This window comes from Taurulus bubalis (assembly GCF_910589615.1).
Source record: "Taurulus bubalis genome assembly, chromosome: 12".
Taxonomy (NCBI): Eukaryota; Metazoa; Chordata; class Actinopteri; order Perciformes; family Cottidae; genus Taurulus; species Taurulus bubalis.
In genome coordinates this window covers 10,853,013-10,873,715 of record NC_136600.1, presented here as the reverse complement: position 1 = coordinate 10,873,715, position 20,703 = coordinate 10,853,013, and the positions used below count along the sequence as shown (strand labels likewise).

Sequence of the window (20,703 nt, the reverse complement as noted above, 5' to 3'; positions counted from 1 at the left end):
CTGCCAACTTGATGTTGCGAAGCAGCTACAATACTAGCTTTTTATTCCCAGCTGCGGAAGTATGAATTTATTTTCTCCTCCTAAGTCTGTGTATCATTGTGCCGTTTATACGTCGGTCTGGGGGAAGATTTTGTTCCTGTGCAAGTAAAATCTTACAGGTGCCTAGTTAAGATGATGAAGGCCGAGTTCGAAGAGGGGAGGGGTCCGGGCAAGTGGCGTCGAATGTAGGGGGCTAAGAATTGGGGAAGGAGCAGTGTTAAACTTCAGACAAACTTTAAGCCTCAATAGCAAAACGGTTTCTATCTATTTGTGCACAGATTCAAGAATATATGCATATTTTAGGTTCACGAACAAATTCAATCACTGCTATTTTCCTTTTTTATTTGGGGTAAAAAATTATGAATTAGCCAACTTTACATTCAATTAGCACACACTTTGGTACAAAGCACCTTACTATGATGGCATTTACCCTCCAATGCATGACATTTATTTTATTTTTTTCCTTTTTCTTTTAATGACATTTCACAGTATTACAAAACAAAGATATTAAGAAAGATATGGATCATATAAAAAGGGTTACTTTTTCTGAATAGAAAGGTTAGTGATGACAAAGTTTGTTGCTTTATTTCTTAATAGAACTTTTCCACAGTGTGTAAGTAACAGGCACAATCTTTTCTTCATTAGCTTAGTTTGGTTCACAGAATTAATACAGGAATCCCTCTGACCAACAGGAATAAAACATTAATAGTACCTGGCCTACTGAACCATTTTACAACTCCATTTTAAACTAATGTGTGGTGTAATGATGCCTCTTTTATAACATTAGCTGCTTATTTCCCCTATCCGTGTTGAAGCTACAAGTAAAATGCCACTTTGCTGACGTTGCGGTGAACCTCATGGCGAAGTCACAGCAAAATGTTTCGTTCGTGACTAAAGGTCCATGCGCCCGTTAGACCCTCACACAGGTTTCTTTGCAGCTCCTCTCAGTCTCAAAATGGTTGCCGTTTCCTTGACAGCCTCCGAACCAGAACTGAGCGCAGGAATTGGCCGTGGTGTCGTAATACCACTTCACCACGTAGTCCCGGCACGGCCCGGGATCCAGCACGTGGTTGCAGCGCTCCACTGGAGACAACGAAAAACAAGAAATGTCACATTTTAAGAAGTCTTCGGCTATGCTAAGTCCAGCGTGTTAGCTTGCTAACGTTTGATAGCTAGCACTAAATACAAAGTAGAACTAAGAATGATGGTATTGTGATTAGTTTTGCAGGTGTAAGTATAACAAAATACTGATTAGGATGCTACAGGAGAAGTCAGGGGATTACCAAAGTTATTACCGTTCATCCTGAGGGGAACGTGAACGTGTGCAGCTACTATCATGGCAATCCATCCAATAGTTTTCGAGATAAAAATCAAACAAAAAGTTCAGAAATTTGTGTTTGGTAGATTGTTTCTCTGTTGTAACAATGCTTCTTGGCAATTAATTATATACCGTTGGAAAGCCTGTTTATTTCCCTTTTGTGAGGAACATACATTTCTGGAATGAGCAGCACAGCGGAGTGTGTGGGTTGCGCCCATGAAAGATGTGCCAAATCTTCTCTGCCAATGCCGAACAGAGTCTGTTGCTATTGACTCTTGGTTGTTTGGTGGATAATTGAAGTCTATCAGTAACACGGAAGAAACAAGACATATTGCTAATTTAATGATGTATTCATTTAACAAAGTCAGGAGCCTCAGTAGTGTGAGGAAGAACCATACACAGCCACAGCAGCCTGGCACCTCCAGCCTGGTGAACACTGCTGTGGAATTGCATTCCACTCCTCAAGCAGGATCTGTCTCACGTCAGCCAACGTGGTTGTGTTGGTCACTCTAGCGTGAACAGCACCTCCAAGCTGATTAACAAGTGTTAAGTTGGGTTGAGGTCAGGACTGCTGGAGGCCATTCCAGTCTCTCTACTCCCAGACTCTGCAGGTCTCTGATGAACTCGCTCTGTGGGGGCGAGTGGAGGATGGAGGTCAGTCCCAGACTCAAATTGATTGAGTAGATGTTGAGGTAGTTCTTTCTCCAACAGACTCATCCAGCTCAGCTGTCACAAGGACCGATACAGGAGAACATTCCTGCCCACTGCTATTAGACTTTATAATGACTCACCTCTGGCCAGATCCTCCGTCAATTGACTCAACATCAATAGCCCTTGCACCGCTTTTGTTGTTTAGTTGGTCACTGCACATACTTTGCATTTTTATATATTGAGTATTTTGCATTCCTGATATTTTTTGTGTCTTCTATGTAAGTTGCTTGCTACTGTGATGAATAAAGTCTGTCTGTTTATCTGTCTGTCTGTCTGTCCGTCCAACAGACCAACATCCCCATACCTCGAGCCCTGCTGCCGTCAAGGCTAAAAATACATCCGTGAGTGGTTGATTGAATCATGTGAAGAACATTTTATTTGTTGTAATTTAGGAATTACAAAATCAGGATACAAAGCTGATAATAATCTTTCATTACTGTATATGCTGTAAAGGTTTTAATTATGTGACTCTTACCGTCTACAATATCACTAATTTTTGAATCCCTATAAACTTATTGCACTCTGATAGTTTGACATTTTGGGATATCTGCTAAACTAAGCTAACTGGCTCCCGACTGTAGCTTCATATTCAGCTAGCTACAGCCATTATATTGATGTTGATATCAATCTTCTAATCAAACTTCCTGAGTGTTTTTTTCCCCCAAACTGTCAAACTATTCTTTACATTTTTCTTTACAGATTTTCTTTTGTTTTTCTCAATCTTTATTTTAGTGAACATATAACATCTTGAGTTTATCTTAAATTCATCGGATTTTGTTCAAGGCTTTGAACTAATTGTCTCAACATTTTCACAGAATTAATAATAGACTTGCAGAAGACCTAAAATGAAAATAAAAAAGCTTTTAATGTTAGAACATATCCATTGCTTGTTTTTTTCCCCTGAGTTGAGATTTTATTTTTAACAATCAAACCAATCATGTCTCTATCCTACAATCTCTTCAGCGGTTACCTGATGCGTCAGATGGCTGCAGTGGAGGAGGTGCCGGAGGTGTCGGTGGCTGAGTCCTCTCCTCAGACGGGGTCTTTAGAGTGGGACCCGCAGGCCCGATCACTCCCGTCATCCCCATGTGGCCGTTTTTGTTCTTCATGCCAAACGGTGGGAGGAACTCTGTGACCGGCCTGAAGGGTTCCCTGTCGAAGAACGGAAATCTGGGCGTCTCTGAGGCGATGCTGTCGTCCGTCTTGGGTCTCGGTAGAGCAATGTCGGGTTGCAACGCTGGAGGGCCGGGCTGTAACAGAGCAGAGACGGTTTAAGCCTACTGTACATTTATTTATCCGGGTAAGATAATACAAACCTCTCGTTACAATACCTGAAAATGACCCATTATATCTGTAAGAGATGAGGTTGAAAACTACGAATGAAATACATACATTTTAATAGGGGGGCTATTGGAATTTAACTAAGTACACATTTTAGGTACTTTAATTTAGTTTTTTCTTTTAATTTCACTTCTATTTCACTACATTTCATACATACATATATATATATATATATATATATATATATATATATATATATATATATATATATATATATATATATATATATATATATATATAAAAATTAAGATTCAAAGAGCTTGTAAAATATAGGTATAACAAACTACCCAGCAGCAGCATATATACAGCTGTAATGATACGTTGATGTGTTCCAAGTATTTTGTTGTAAACAATATGGACACATATACTAAATATTTGATAACTTACATTTTTGACCTGATGATGATTTCAAGTTTCTTTTAAATGTATTCTGGGGAGAACATCAATGTCTAAACCAGATTTCAGTCCAACCAATAGTTGAGATATTTCACTCAAAACCACAAATGTTAACTTCACGGTGGCACCAAAAGGACAAGTCAGGGGATCACTAAAGTCCTTAGGATTCATCCTCTGGGCACCATGAATATCTGTAAAAAATGTAATGGAAATCCAATACTTGTTGATATTTAAGTCTGGATGAAAGTGGTGGACCAACACACTGACTCGATATAACCAATGATCTATTAAACTGTTGTAACACAGCATAAGATGCCAAATGGAGGTAGAGAAATTACTGATTTGTTCTTCTCACCAAAGTGAAAGTGGGAGTGTCGGTATCGGTCCTGTACGGAGGCTCTCGAACGTTACTGGAGACCTCTGGGACTCCCGGAGCCAGTCTGGAGCTCGGGACGGAGCTGAACAAACGTCTTTCTCCGTCCTCGCAGATACGACTCAGCAGTTTCCCCTCCAGAGCTGCAACGTAAGAAGACCAAAACAGTAAATATGAAGTTTTATATCTGTATAGTTTAGTCACAGTTTAAATGGGAGCAGTTTGGGTTGTCTTGCTCATGAGCACTATGGTAGTAGATGGTTCCCAACCTGGGGTCCGGGCCTCCAGGATCTGCTGCTCTGAGGTTATCCAAATCAAATTTGTAAATTAATAACTAAAATCACAATAACAAACTTACTGTATCCTTTATACAAAAGTCTGTATATTAAAGTATTTAAAAAAAATTGGAATTTTGTGTCGTCGCTCAAATGGTGAGCTAAAAGACAGACACTGTCAGAGAATATATATATATATATATATATTTTTTAACCTAACGAGTAATTAAGAAACATTTATATTTAAGATGGCGGCTTGGCTACTAATACTATTAGTATTATACTTTATACTATTTGTAAAATTAGATTTCAGAGGTGTAGTAGGATTGTTTGTTGTAAGGTCCAAAAGTAAAATCCATCAAGACAAAACTGGGGATTTTCCTAAAAGGTTCCGAAACATAACAATCTAAATAAATTCCTTGCATGGTTCTGATGTGATCATGATAATTGGCTCACAGGGAAGTGCTTTGAATTCATCGATCTGGTACACGTGGTCGCTGTCGGGGTCGGACGCCACGAGACTGAGTTCCTTCTGGAACTCCCCATACAGAGGATCGCTCTCGTTCACCACGCCGATCACGAACGTCTCGATGCCGCTCGCCCGAGCTTCAGACATCGCGCTTTCCAGACTGACCGCGTCTCTTTTATCCGCCTGCCCGTCCGTGATGACGACGGCCACCTTCCTCACGCCCGCCCGCGCCACCTTGAACACCTGGTTGGCCTGTTGAATGGCGCTGCCCGTGAACGTGCCCTCGCCCAGGTAGGTCATGGAGCGCACCGCCGACTTGATCTCATTGCGGGTGGCTTCCTGTCCGAGGCTGACCACCACCGTGTTGATGTGGCTGTAAAGCACGACTCCCACCCGCGTGGTGTCCCGGCTGACCGACGCTTGGTCGATCAGGGCGTTTACAAAGTCTTTGATCCGGTTGAAGTTGTCCGGGCCGACGCTCTCGGAGCTGTCGATCACAAAAACCAGCTCCAAAGGGGTCTGGCGGCAGGTCACTCCACAACCTAATGGAATCCAGAGACAAGTTATATATTAAACAATATAGGCAAAAATAACTAAATAAAAGTGAGTTTCTTACTTACTGCATATGGATCTCACTATTTTGATGATGTCTTCCCTCTGTGAAAGACAGCACAACCTTTACTACAAACTGATTTGAGTTAGAGTAAAGAGAATGCATCGGTGATGAAGGCAAAGTTCTAGCTTTAATTTAAGGGCGTTTAAATCCAAATCAGTTGGCACAGTCTATGATTTTCATACAGATTTCTCGAATCTGCACACAAGTCCGAGTCGAGGTGGAAGCAGAAAAGCTAAGTAGTCGTACACCTCTCTCACCAGCAACATTTTCCAGCTCCTCCTGGGGGCTTTTCCCCATGTCAGGAGAGATAAATAACCCCTCCAGCATGTTCTCGGTCTACCTCTGGATCTCCTGCCGGTTGGGCGGGCCCGGAAAACCTCCAAAGGTCCACCACGAGGTATCCTGATCAGATTCCCTCAACTGGCCCGTTTTGACGTGAAGGAGCAGCAGCTCTAGTCCGAGCTCCCTCCCTCAACCTCAACCTCTCTAATGCTGAGCCCAACCACCGAGCAGGTCAAAGACCCCTGAACCTGAAAGTGTGACTAGAAAATTCAGAGTAATTCCTGTTTCCTATAAAGTGTGGGACTATCAATAAAAAGGGCAACAACTCCTCCAACTCCTGTTCATCGGATGTGAACGCCTTTAAATTAAAGCTGAAAGACAGCATGTAGTAAACCTAACCTCTCAATATTGTTGACTGCTCTGCATGATGGTTTCAGTGTAACGAGGGATGCACTATACTTACTGTAAATCCAGGCTCTCCCTTTTGTCCCACTCTGCCCTGTGATTTGAAACAGATCATAATGTATTAGCTTTTCACATATCAAAAGAGAACTAAGGGTTAGGGCGTCTTCAGCTTCTGTACTGTGACTATTACCTAGTGAAACTAAATATTTTAGTGGATTAAAGTTAGAAGAGGGATTTAAATCAAATCCTTCACATTTGATTGAACCACTAAAAAGTGGTTGGACTTATTAAAAGTAGTGCATACGGAGCTACAAAGAACTGTGGCTCCACATACACATATCTTGGATGGATGTCACGATATTATTGGTTGAAATTGGTTGGTTCTAGCACATGTCATATTTTGTTTTATAGGAAGACAAAATGATTGGATTTTGGATAAAAAACACAAATAAATAGATGTTTGTGTATACATTGTTAAATAGCTGCACCACATTAGGGAGGATGTGATACAAAAAGGCTTAAAAATGCAATTTTCATGACAAAAACACGGAATCCAGTACCAAAGGTCCGATGGATCCAGCCTCTCCTAGTTGTCCTTTGTCTCCACTTTTGCCCTTTTCCCCTCTGAACCCTCGATCTCCCTACAAGAAGAAAGAAACAGCTGCTTTGAATCACACAGTAGGGTCCTGTATAGATAACCTATAATTAATAATAGATTAATACAGACATGTTGAATGCAGTTTACTGAATAATCTTTTGCGCTAAAGTTATCCTCTTTTGCTGGAAGCCACTGACATAATTACATTTTCTTTCTCCAATTTTTGCAAGTTTTACTGTAACTTTATATTTCATAATACAGGTTCCCTCTGCTGACATTATAGCATCACCTTGTCCCCCTGCAGACCTTGTCCTGGAGGACCTCTGGGGCCGGGGATCCCCTGAAATCCATTCTCCCCCTGAAACACAGAGCACATGCCAAGTCAAGGAGAACTTTCACCACAAGATGGATGATGTCTGTCCGCACATGTGATTTTACTCTCTCGTACAGCAGCTGACTACAGACAAAAACTTCAAGTAAAATGTTTCGGCTTTTCTGAAGGACCACTGAAAAAAATCAAAGCAAAATAAAAAATAAAAAGAGAGCTTTATCATATTTTACCTTTTTAAAGTAATTTTGGGCACATTTGTCTTCATGCTAATTCCGTTTTTTTACTTTTATATTTGAGTCTTTAGCCTAAAACATTGCTCACCAACGATTGAAAGGAAAATAAGACCAGTCCAGTCAGATGACAATGCCCCTTCATAAACCATCTAATGCAGCTGACTGCAGTTACTGATCAAACCTTTACAGTCGGCAATGAGATCATACGATGGTACCTTTTGTCCTTGAATGCCCTCTCCAGGTAACCCCTGTTCACCAGGTGGTCCCCTTTGGCCAACCGAACCCTGCATGAAAATGAAATGTTCGGTCTTTCTGGATACCAAAATTGATTTAAAAGGCACTAAATTAATGGTTTATAAATCTCATCCAAGCCATTATTTAGAACAGGACAGATTACCTTTAGACCAATGAGGCCGACTCCAGCCGGCCCAGCAGGTCCAGGAGGTCCAGGCAAGCCTCTGTCTCCCTGAATAGAAAACAGATTGTAAATTATAAAAAAAAGTATAGATATCTGTCATTAATAACAGCAATTTAATCTCAGACTGAAAGGAAACAAATGGACAATACAAGTTTTGTTTTAAATAAAGCTCATAAAACATCGAACTAGAACTTTTACCTTCGGTCCAGGTAAACCAACGCCGTCTGATCCGGTCTCTCCCTTCAGACCAGGAGGCCCCAGAAGTCCCTGAGAAAGACGTTGATGAGGAAGGATTGCATATGCCGGGTGTAAAGTGATGAAAGGGGCTGCGATGCAGGTTGATACTCACCGTAGGGCCGGGGTAACCGTCCCCTTTATCTCCCGGTGTCCCAGGAGGCCCTGCAGACCCTCTGTCTCCCTTAAAACCCAAAACATGCCACTTTTATAACTATTTTCATGGGAGGATAAGTGAGGAGTAAACCGTAACTCACTTTGGGTCCAGTTAAACCCGACCCCGGTTCTCCCACAGCTCCAGCTGGACCCGTCAGGCCCAGTTCTCCCTGACAAAAAAACAGAAGAAGATCAATTGTTGCTGCTGCTGACAGTTACAGCCACTGTTTGTTTGCACCTCATTGGCTCGCTGTACCTTGGCACCAGCTACACCCCTCCCTGGTGGTCCAGTGGCACCTGGTGGACCCATATTTCCTGGTTCCCCCTGAAAAAGGAAACACTTATCAGACTAATAATACACAAGGCAACAAGGCAGAACTCAGACATCTGCAGGCTCAGTGTATACATTGTGTGAGCTTTGACATTATAATACTTTAAAAGTGTGAAAATAACTCATTATGGACTGTTGTTACGTTACATACATATTTTAAAGGCTGTATTTTAATAAAAATTAAACCAATAATTCAATATGTTTTGGGGTGTTCATTAATAATACGTTTACTGTTCAAAACACTGTTACATTAACAGTCACCTTTGATAATAATATTTACTTTCTAATGGTAAAATGTCTTGCATCTTTGCATCAAAATATACAAAAGTACTGCAAATGCAGAATGGATTATTTCAGGATAATACATTATATCGATGGATTATTATCCCTGATTAATGTGTGTCTCACTTCAATGGTACAGCTGGTAAAGGTGGAGATAATTTGAATTACTGCTGGGTAGTTTAATCTAATATCAATTATTTTATTTTTTTATTACATTTTGTATTAATTGCCTGAATCAAATGCCAAATAACTACACTAGTAATGAAATTCATCAAATAAGTGTGGACAAAAAAAGTTAAGTAAAATGGAATATCGTACTCATGTACAAGTACCTAAAGATTGTAGTACAGTACTTGAGTACATGTAGTTGTCCGATGTGACAACGTTTTGCTCACAACTTCATTCTATGATCTAGAAATGTGGCCGCATTATTTGAAGTGAATAACACTGTACAATTATAATTTTCTCATAATTTGTGTTTTGTATCTACTTACCTTTGACCCCATCGGCCCCACAGGACCGACTGCACCTGGCTGTCCTCTGGTCCCCCGGTCCCCTCTGTCTCCCTAACAAACAAAAAATCAACTCTGAGTTAAGCGTTTCAGATCATTTCATAGATCATAGATCACATTCACATAATATTTGTGAAACGTGAGATATGTAAAATGTATGTTACCTTTCCTCCAGGTGTGCCTTTACCAGGCACACCGTCGGGTCCCCTGGATCCCGGTAACCCGACGTCACCCTGCCGTCATTTGAAAACAGTCAATGAAGTAGTGGACTGGTAAGAAATATGAATACATTACATATTTATGTATTTATGAAAAGGAGAAAACGGGTTCAGGTTATGATGTTACCTTTTGCCCCGAGGCCCCATCCTCTCCTGGCTCACCTAGTACACCAGGTAACCCCTCGGCCCCCGGGTCCCCCTGAGAGAGGAAAGTTAGTTAAGTAAACCACTGAACCCAAGTATGAAAGCAGTATTACAATTATCTAAATAATTCAAAAGTCACTGATAATTTTTGAATTTATAATACTGTAACTTTATTGTAATTTACACAACTAGTCTGAACGAGAGCATCAAGTAAATAACTAGTCATTTATTATCTCTGCTGCTTTACATTTTAGGGAGTCGCAACGGAGCTAAAGGGTGTGACCTGACATTTCAGATGTTTGCTCAGCTGTTTGCTCTACTATCTGCTGTAAAGATACAGTTTGACATTTTGGGATACACACTTGGGATACAGCCCAGTCTGATGCTTGGCTACTGAGGTGTTTTTCCCTCTGGATCGATCTGGCTGACGCGCTCTTTGTTGAGCCTGAATTTGCTTGCGTTCACTTTGACATGTTGTGATGTATAAGATAGTTTTATTTTCTTCGTCAATAATGCTCTAATTGAATATATAGGCAAAGCCCAGGACCACAGAAAAGCGCCACCCAGTGTACATATATAGTAACATAGTTTGATCCCTACATTTGGCTCTTACAACGCTCATTCGCCTGCTTGCCGAGAGACTAATTGCTGGAGTTTAACTGTGGTGGAGCTAGAGCAAAGGAGGTGATTAGCTTAGCATAACTACTGGAAGTAGGGGGAAAGATAGCCAGGGTTTTTCAAATGTAAAAAAAAAAATACACCTACTAGCAACTACAAATGAAAGTGGACAAAAATCGTCGCCTAACTCTTGGGAACTGCACTGCAGAGTGAGGAGTGAGGAGTGAGGAGAGCAGTAGTGTTGAGGACTTACTTTAGGTCCTGGCTCTCCGACACCCCTCTCACCTGTCAGTCCAGGCTCACCTGAGAGGCCCTGGTTCCCCTGAAAACAACGTTCACACAGTGAGAGAGATATTTGGTGAAATCTAGGACAGAGCAAATTACAAATGTGTCTTCAATGATGCAGAACTAAGTGTGAAATAAACATGTCTCAGATTATAAATCCACCAATGAGACCGATTCAAACTCCCGGGCATTTGATTGACAGGCCAGCTGTGTTTCTCCGGCGTATTCGAGTGATGGAATATGCAAAGTGTTTAGATGCAATCAGACGGAAAATCAGCAGACTGCCGATCATAATTATTATCTGGGTTTCTGTCTCTGAGGCAAACAACCTTAGTTAATACCTTACCTTTGGTCCTGTTATCCCAATACCTTGAGCTCCTCTGGGGCCTGCAGGTCCCACTGGGCCTTGATTCCCCTTCACGACAGAAAAAGAATGATACAAAATGAGGTGAGCCGGTTTAAGATGCTGGCAACTTTCTGTACGTTAAGTTTAGTTATTCAGAACGTGGGAGATTAATCTGACTGCTGCTATAATACAGACTTTTTCTCAACATATATGTTGTCTCAATGTTCTTTTTTTTAATCTATTTGTACTTTATTATTATTATCTGTATTCACTTTATGTTGGACAGGAGAGAAGCATTTTTTCTAATCTTCTGTATGTTTGCACATGTGGAAGAATTGATAATAAAGCTGACTTTGACTTTTGATAAGTATTCAGATCAGTAGATTCAGTAAAAGCACTTAAAGAACCACAACAAGTAAAAGTCCTGCATTCAAGACATTACTGAAGTAAAAATATGTCAAAATTGTCTGCAAAATGTACTCAAAGAATCAAAGTAAAAGTATTGATTGCACGGTAAAATGTTCCCTGACAGTGTTTTACTATTATGAAGTTTCTGGATTAATATGACTGTTGCATGCATGTGCATGTTGTATTTTACTGCTGTAGTTTAAGGTGGTGCTCATTTTAACTCTTTTATATGCTGTTGGCAATGATGGAATGTCATTTACTCACAAAACATCATATTTTATAAGCTTGTCCAGTGTTTTACATGCAAGTAACTTGTAATAAAAGCTGTCAAATAATTTAAATGAAGTAGAAAGTGCACTATTTTCCTCTGAAATGGAGAATCAGTAAAATGGCATGAAAAGAAAAGACTCAAGGAAAGCACAAGCACAAGTACAATATTTGACTCAAAGTACTTAGTTACTTCCCAGTCAGTCAGCACCTGCAGCAGTCATTAATGCAGCTTTTACCTTTTCTCCTTGAAGTCCTAAACCCGGAGCCCCGACTGGACCAGGAAACCCAGGAGGCCCGTGACTTCCCTGAGAAAAGAAATACAGCAATCAAAGAGTCACCTCTGTATCGGAGTACACGAGACGTGGGTGAGGACTCGTAAATGTCGCAGTAGAAACAGACATTAATGGTATATATAATGTATTTGTTTTTCCTTAATTGTCAATATAAATGCATCTGAAAGGATAGAGCACTAGCAAGTTGAGAGGATTTTTTTCAACCATCCCAAAGTCAAGTCATACGGTTCAAATGAATATATTTTATACCGTCCACCCCTGTTAGATATGTATACGTTTAGAGTTTAATTTACCTGGTCACCTTTGACCCCAACGCCAGCAAGTCCACGATGGCCCCTGGGGCCCTCGTACCCTCGATCGCCCTGAAACCAAAGGTGGAAAGAGTGACGCCCTCTGGACAGAAGCTGCATGTTTCATATGTGAAGTTTGTGAAGGCTGATGATGTAAATTCCTCAGTAAATACACATTGTTTTGTAGCAATCAGTGAAACAATTTCTTTTACTTTTTTTTCTGGTCGCAGACAAACCCCAAAAATTATAAATATTAAACCCACCTTCGACCCCGGAAGCCCCTCTCCAGGTAGTCCGGGGTTTCCTTGTGTTCCTGGTGCTCCTGGGGGACCCTGGGTCAAACAAAAGACTTTTAATAAAAGTCCTCACATGTGATTTTTTTTTTTTTTGCCAACACAAAATAGCAAAAGAGGCAGAATAAAGGTGTAATGTTGCATGTTGTGGGCTGCAGGTGGCAGCAGCGGTGTGAATATTCATCACAACTTCAATTTCCCAGGAATTATGTGAGTAAACTGGTCGTGTTTGAGTCAGCATTATCTGATGCATAAAGACACAGGAAAACAGATGGAAAACCCATCTTGCATATGGGATTTAGCTTTCTCTGCATTCTAAGTCAGCGCTCTTTGCGAAACAGTTTCTATTCGCATCTTTCATTTTCAACTCGAACCCCTAAAAACAAGCACTGTACTGAAGTACAATTTTGAGGAACCTTACATCTATTTTCTGCTATACTTTTATACTTCTACTCCAATATTGCCCTTTTTACTCCACTATATTTATTTGAAAACTCCAGTTACTAGTTACTTTGCAGACTGGTGATTTCACATACAACACATATGATCAACATATGAAGTATGAAATGTTGTTCTAGATTTTAAAGATGTTGTAAATAGATGTTATAAAGATGTTTTGATATAAACTATCCAGCATTGTATCAGGCAATAAAAATGAGCTCCACCTCAACTAGCTGAGATATTAAAATACAGCTAACGTGTCAATGCATCAGTAATAATATTACAAATATTAACACTCTCAGTACTTTCACTTTTGGTACTTTAAGTACATTTTGCTTGTTTGAAAAACATGTGTTCTTTTACTTTTTTAAATGCAAGACTTGTACTTGTATTTGTGGGTATTTTTTACAGAGATTTTAACTTCTTCCACCACTGGTAGCTTCTCATTTACTGATTTGTTCAACTGTGGTCAAGACCTTGATGCATTACATACAACATTAATACAAGACAATAACACGTTTCATACTCACAGGTAGCCCTGGTTCTCCTACACCAACAGGACCTGTGGGACCTGATCTTCCCTGAAGGCCTTTTTCACCCTGAGAGAATCAAACATCACCAGTCAACTACTTCTTCCACATGTTACAGTAATTCCTAAATTAGTTTTAATATGTATTATATCTCTATGGGGTGCATTAGTGTATCACTATCAGAGAAAATAACTTTATTAAAGGGCGTTATCTTATCAAACAATCGTTTCCCTAAAATGTTCTGCATATAATATGATGAAAGACTAACTAAACCACAGAGTTTGGGCTAAAATGCATCGACCCTGTAATCTAAATGCCTCCAGAACATTTTCAACAATGTGCTCTCCTATAATGTGTTAAATATTATCACTACTCACTTAGCAGCTGGCTAGTTAGCTAGTAAACCCAGTAGAGGGCAGTATTCAACATACTCTGCACTAAAATGTTAATATTAGGACCTGAATCCATCAATAACAACCAAATACTAAATGGCTTTCTGCTGAAAAAAAGTGGTTTGGGCGTTTATTACCCTTAATTATACTTGCTTGTATTAATAAAGAAATATGATGTCGTACTTCACAAAACGGTACCTTGAGAAGACATTGAGGCACATTTTAGGAATAAAACATGACTTGTTGTATCAAAGAGTTACCTTGGCTCCTGGGAATCCAATACCAATGTCCCCTGGGGGTCCAGAAGCACCGGTGGGTCCTCTGTCCCCCTGTAGCATGTAAACAAGTTGAGAGGTTTGCATGTCATGTGATGGCAGTCCAACACTGCATATAGGTGTTAAATTAAATGAGAATCAGTTTCCATGTAATGCCTCTTTATGCACATTCATCCTTAATTAATACTCATACATACATTTTAAAGTAGAAGAAAAGAATAACCCCACATTTATCTTAAATAACTATATTTTTTAGTTAGCTCTGTGCTTTTGGGATGTTGACGGTTAGAATTGTCATTTTGACATTTCTGTTTGTGTTTATATTTATATGTATTTTCTTCACTTTGGACAGAGCCAGGCTACCTGTTTCCCCCTACCTCCAGTCTTTATGCTAAGCTAAACTACGTTAAAGCTAGCTCTAAATTTAAGACACAGACAGTGGTACCAGCGGCTTACGCTCTGCAAAAAGCAAATAACTATATTTTTTAAAATATCAGACTATTCAAACTATATTGATCTAATAACCTTCTGACAGCAGTATAAGCAGATGAGCTAAAAAAGAAAAGAAAAAAGAAGCCAGCACAAAGCAGGCTATGATCCGTACAAAGCAATATTATAGGCGACCCTTTGGTAACCTCAGAGATTTGAAAAGAAAAAAAAGTTCTTATGTCATGAAAAAGATGCTATGTTTTGAGAAGAAAAAAAATATTAAAAGACAAATGCTGTAAGAATTTAGGAGAATAACTTTGAAATAACTGAATACTTTGATCTGATTATTTCCCCTCAAAACTCATCGATATGCTTAATTCAAAAGGAGACTGAGGCTACGAAGATGCACATGAATAACTTCTATTCCTGCTTGCTCTCCTCTCCACTCCCTCTACGTGTACTGTAGTGGTGTGGTTTGTTTATCAAACAAATCAGAACTTGCTGTATGCCACAGTGGGATATCTTAGTGAAACTGGGAGGTACTTCAAATCCTCGTACGCGTCGTGGCTTTTTATTTCTTAAGATACGCGGCTTTAATCCAGCCAATCAAAGTGTTGCTGCTGGAAACATTCAGGTGCAGAAAAGACAAATTTCAATGGAGGTTTTGAGGGAACTTACTTTAGGTCCTGCTGAGCCCTCATGTCCCATGTCTCCCAGTGGTCCTATTGCACCCTAGAAAACAAATTAAAAAAAAATACACAAAGTGCAACCATTTAAGTATACTTTTAATCAAACCCATAATTGTGTCGAAGCCCCCACGTTGTATGACCAAAGCTTCAGGTCAAAACCAACCCTCCACCTCTGAAATAACCAAAACCAACACTCGCGGCTTTCATGTGGTTCGATTCTCAGGCCGAGCTCGCAAAATAACACGGTTATACGGACACTGTGCCAGTAGCACCGGGGGAGAAGAGTGGCGCTGGGCGGCCAGGTCCATGGCCTAATCCCACCACACAAAGTCTGCTCCTGCAGAAGAATAATATCCTGCCAGCCTGGATTCACTGCTTTGGACAGCCACATTAGTATCAGGATTACCCATAATCCAATATTCACATTCCATTAGTGCAGAGATGAAAAGGAGACAAATTCCACTTCCATTTTTCATATTGGGGAGAGAACAGACTGTGTGATGTCTGTGTATCAATATCAACACTGCTGCTTCAGGGGAGACCCCCGGGGGAATAGAGTTGAATATTTAACCATTACATATCACCATGAAACTCGCCCAGATGTTTAAGACAATCTTTTTTTTTTGTAACACAAGTTTTCTGAAAATGTATGTTGGAAAAGGTAAATATGGCATCATTATCTGAGAGTCTGAGAAAAACGTATTTTCCAAACACTACGGTTGAATATAGGCTTAACGAAAGGATGTCAGCATGAAACCTCCCCAGTTGATTACTTAAATTGAGAGCATTATTCTTTGCATTACATGTTTTCTAAAATCTTAATTTTAAATGTACAAATGAGGAATAAGCTTAGCTAATTTGGTGAATTTAGGAGAAGAGACAAAGTAATACAATAAACATCCAGATGTGTCTCTCCTTCATGCTGCTGGCATGGCTAAAAAACAACTATCTTATTTGAATTCAAGGTATTCTATTTTATTATTTGATCGACTTCTACTACTCATGCAAGAAGTAGCAATCTTGAGGACATATTTAAAAAGCAGGTAGCCATTTTTTTTTATATTTCGGAATCACACTCTTGATTTATTTAAAATGTGCATGTTTTGTTCTACTTTGCATTGCCACTGCTACACAACAGCTTCCATTGGGATAAATACAGTTATAATGTATTCTTGAAATGTGCTTAGACGTATTAAAAGTCAGGAAATGCTTCTTTCCATATCTGAAATTTGCCTGTAAAACTTTTTTTAGGGTTTAAAAAGATCAAACCAAGATTCATAATTGTTAACATATATTTAAAAACAACAAAAAAAGACATCTGGCCGCACCTGTTCTCCTTTTGTTCCTCGCTGACCTGACGGCCCCTCAGGTCCCTGCAAAATTATGCATGAATTCATTACGAGAGACAAAGCACGAGGTATTGATTGAAATAATGTAGATTAATGATCATACATTGTCACCCTTTTCCCCTGGAGTTCCACAGTCTCCTCTCTCCCCCTAAAAGATCAAAGATTAGACCCTCTGCTTACTTTCTTCTGATGACCTTATACGTGATGAGAATAAAACATATAATATAATAAGCACGCCCACCTTGTATCCCTTATAACCTGGACGACCCTGTAAAAGGTGAAACAGTTATGAAATCTGAATTAAATCTAATGAGAACTTTGTAGTTGAAGATATTTTATTTATTTTTTACCTCTGGACCATCACTTCCAGGTCGACCGTTCAAGCTTGGTTCCCCCTTATAAAAAAACAAAATAGAGACCAATTTAAAATCAGCTGCATTAAAATAAATCTGACACTAAAATAGTTTTTTGTCTTTGTGTGACGTCTTACCTTCGCTCCTTTTAGCCCAGGTGTCCCTCTGAAGCCCGAGTCCCCTTTTCTACCCTGAAATTAGTAACAGTTAGGTTGGATGCTAAAAAATAAGATGACGATACGCACTTTTGTGATGAAGAAGTACAGAACAAGTATCCTATAATTTTGGTAAAAGTTTATAGTTTTTCTCACTGGACTTCCTTGAGGGCCCCTCTCTCCTCTTTCACACAAACACACTTGAGCCTGTGGACACTGCAACCGAGAGAAAAGCACAAAGTCAATGTAACCATTCAATTAATTACTGAAGTAAAAATACTGGATTGCATTGAAAGACTTACCCCATCCAATACTACTGCACCCTGGATGCAAAACATGACACACAAAAATATCAATGGCAGTTCATTCAATCAGAAAATATACATTTAGTAGTTTTGGTTCAGTCTTGGTATTGAATAGAAGTTATCTACACTCAACACTAATTCATCTTCCTTAATGAGCTATAATTGTGAATGAACAATATCAGACATTTCTGGAAAGCAGAAGAAGCTGTGCATCTCTCTCAGACAGACATGCAGCTATTTGACCTTTCTCTGTGTGTGTGTGTGTGTGTGTGTGTGTGTGTGTGTGTGTGTGTGTGTGTGTGTGTGTGTGTGTGTGTGTGTGTGTGCGTGCATGTGGAAAAATGCAAGGCAGGAGGGAAAGCCCCCGTCATGCAGACACAACTGTGTCACTGAGACATGAACCCGATGTGAGGACAGAAAGCCAGAGTTTCAGTGACCTTTTTTTTGGCACTGATGACTTTGGACAAAATCTGATCGCTATAAAGATTTTCATATACTCCCGGGATCTACCCGGGTGTACAACAAATCCAGAATGATGCAAGCCAACAAGCAGTACAACACTCAAACTGAGACGCCTTTTCAGAGCCACACATTAAAGCCCTGTGTGTAGATATTTTATGAGATAATAGCGTCTTTCATATTATTCTGATATCGTATATGTTTTATTTGTTTAAATAAAATGTACAACATTCTTGTGAAGATTGGTGCAGTCCATGCGATGTGTTTAACCGTTCATTCTCTATGTCCTGGGTTGGATCTATAGACTGTAAATAAGGTTGGATGTGCCACAGTGTGTTTCTTGCTACCACCACTAGGGGTCGCCAAAGTCAGAACATTTTAGATCCTACACATACAGCAGGGGATTCAATAATGATAATTTACAGATGTATTACATTAGATTTGTTCATCCCTCTCCAGATCATACAAAACTCTGCTGCTAGGATTTGAGTCGGGCTTGGAAACGTGATCACAATCCTGACTTTCTGACACCGACTACCCGTTGCTTTTCAAATCCATTTTAAGATTATTATTGTAACAAAGGTCCAGATCCTGACATAAAGGCGATATGGTCTCTGTTTTATATATATAATATATATATATATTTTTTTTTTTTTGTTCATCCACAAAACAAATTACACTAACTGATGTGTCTGTGTCTGTTGTGTCTCATTCCAACATATCTTTCTTTAGGATAGCTGAGGCTTGCTTGTTTGAGGTCATCTCACTGGAAGCCAGCACTCACCATCTCTTTAAGCAGCTTCTCCTCCAGCTGGGGGTCGAGAAGACTTTGGACAAACTGCTGAGCGGGCGAGCTGGCGACGGCCCGGAGCTTAGCGTTATTCTGACTCTGCTGACTGATGTCGGACAAACCTACAGCGAAGAACTTTATGCCGTGACCTTTGGCCTCTGCCGCAGCCGCGATCACATCGGGGCTGCGGGGGTGGTCGACCCCGTCGGTCATCAGCACTGCAACCCTGACGCTGTCTGCCGGCGTCTCCTGCACCAGCAGCAGCGAGGCGTTGGTGATGGCGTAGGTGGTGTAGGTGCCATGGCCGATGTAGTTCATGTCGCTGACTTGACTGTGAAAGGAATCCAGGTCTTTCCAGGCTGAGAATCGGTGCTCCACGGACACGGAGCTGCTGTACTGGAGCGCAGCCAGTCGCATCTTCAGCGTCCAGCCGGCTACCTGCAGCATGGAGAGGCGGGTGCTGAAGCTCAACGCGAAAGCCTTCTGCTTCTCAAAGAGGAATATCTTTGCACTCTCAGAGCTGTCCAGGATGAAAGCCACCTCCAGTGAACATGTCAGACCTGTGGGAGACAAGACAGCAAAACCTGATGACCGGTGAATGCAGAGATTCACAATACTGAAGATAAGAGAGTCCGGAGAAGGTTGCAACTCTACAGTCCTTTTAGTAGCCAAACATAACTATTTATGGAACTGAAGAGGGTGATGTCCAGAAACAGATGTATTCCTCCGCAACATGCAGCAAACGATGACTTGTTGAATAACAGAAAGTTGTTATTTATTATTTATATTAAATACATTATAGTTTTGGACTGTTGGACAGACAAAACAAGCAATATCAAGAAATCCCCTACTTCAGCATATGTTTTTTACATTTTTATAGACTAAGTAATGCATTTTTTTCTTATGAAAATATAAATAGTTTAGTGTATCCTGAAAATAATCGTTAATTGCATCTCCAGCATGCATTGTTGTCTGCCATAGTGTCTTTTTAAGATGTCAAAGAAGTCCACAATCTCTGTAAAAAAAAAAAAAGTACTGTAAAGCAGAAGCAACTGAATTTAAACCAGGACTCTACGCCCTCAAAGAGCCACAGACTATAAGAGTTCTGTGAGGCAGAGCTGCCCTCAAAAGTAGGAAGGCCTACCTACCTCATCGAGTCACTGGAGTTAAGGGTTATATTTGCAGTATTAGTCCCTCAATGTGTACCTGATCATCTGGCCCGGCCCTTTGTGGCCTCATGGATGGTGAAATTCGGGAACGACAGCTATAAAGAGTCCCACTGTGACTGTGTGCTCTGGTGCATTGGATCAATAACTGGCATAAAAACCTTAAAAGCGCTTCACTTTTTTGGTTTATGTGCTGTGAAACTCTCTAAATGTTGCATGTTGTGATTGCAAATGTGTACCTTGAAGCTGTGAATGTTGTGACTCCTACCAGGAGTCTGTTACACCCACAGGATCCCAGTGACTAGACCTGCACCACCAACATGTGGATACCTCATACAAAGAAATTACCATTTCCTCCATCGTCATGCAGCTTGTAGTTGTTCCTGCGTCCTGTCTTCCTTCTCTGGCCCGGAGCCTCGTGAACGAGAGCCAGCAGCAGAAGGCAGAGCCCGACTCCTCTCCTCAGGTTTCCCTTCAGCGACTTTTCCATCCTGGCAGAGAAAGCAGTTTACAAGACAAACCATTCATAAACTTACAGTGTGTGCAAAGCACAACATCATGTTACCATCATGCATCCTATAACCACACCCCAAACAGAAAGTTTCAGATAATAATCATAATACCTTAATTTGTTCCAATCATACTGTTCTGATAATATGCTTGGTACTGTTCTTTATAAAATGCGTGCAACATAAAGTGCCAAACTATAAGATTAATATAAATCAATCCAATATTATTAGTGTAAATACATTCCAAATGCAACTTTTAGGTAATCTGCAAAGTAACTGAGTAAATGCAGTAAATCTAAATGTTTGAACATGTACCTCGTGTCAAGCTGCAGTGCACACATTCAAGTTGTCATTCAAACTCTAACATGACATTACA

The 20,703-nt window shown here is 40.2% G+C and overlaps 1 protein-coding gene across 1 annotated transcript; it reads right to left on the bottom strand.

The window, feature by feature from the left end:
* Positions 1-949: 949 nt before the first annotated feature.
* Positions 950-20,308, bottom strand: col28a1b (collagen, type XXVIII, alpha 1b; the record flags this gene model as incomplete). The annotated part of the gene is made up of 34 exons (XM_079228002.1): positions 950-1,122; positions 3,039-3,318; positions 4,161-4,321; positions 4,910-5,464; positions 5,543-5,579; positions 6,284-6,319; positions 6,786-6,866; positions 7,113-7,181; positions 7,603-7,671; positions 7,785-7,853; positions 8,004-8,072; positions 8,155-8,223; positions 8,297-8,365; positions 8,452-8,520; positions 9,303-9,374; positions 9,485-9,553; positions 9,666-9,737; positions 10,554-10,622; positions 10,932-11,000; positions 11,846-11,914; positions 12,196-12,264; positions 12,456-12,524; positions 13,457-13,525; positions 14,109-14,177; positions 15,231-15,284; positions 16,570-16,614; positions 16,694-16,738; positions 16,832-16,858; positions 16,941-16,985; positions 17,081-17,134; positions 17,255-17,314; positions 17,401-17,421; positions 18,647-19,212; positions 20,167-20,308. The coding sequence occupies 34 exons, from the start codon at positions 20,306-20,308 to the stop codon at positions 950-952; spliced, it is 3,561 nt and encodes a 1,186-aa protein (XP_079084128.1).
* Between the last annotated feature and the right edge of the window lie 395 nt (positions 20,309-20,703).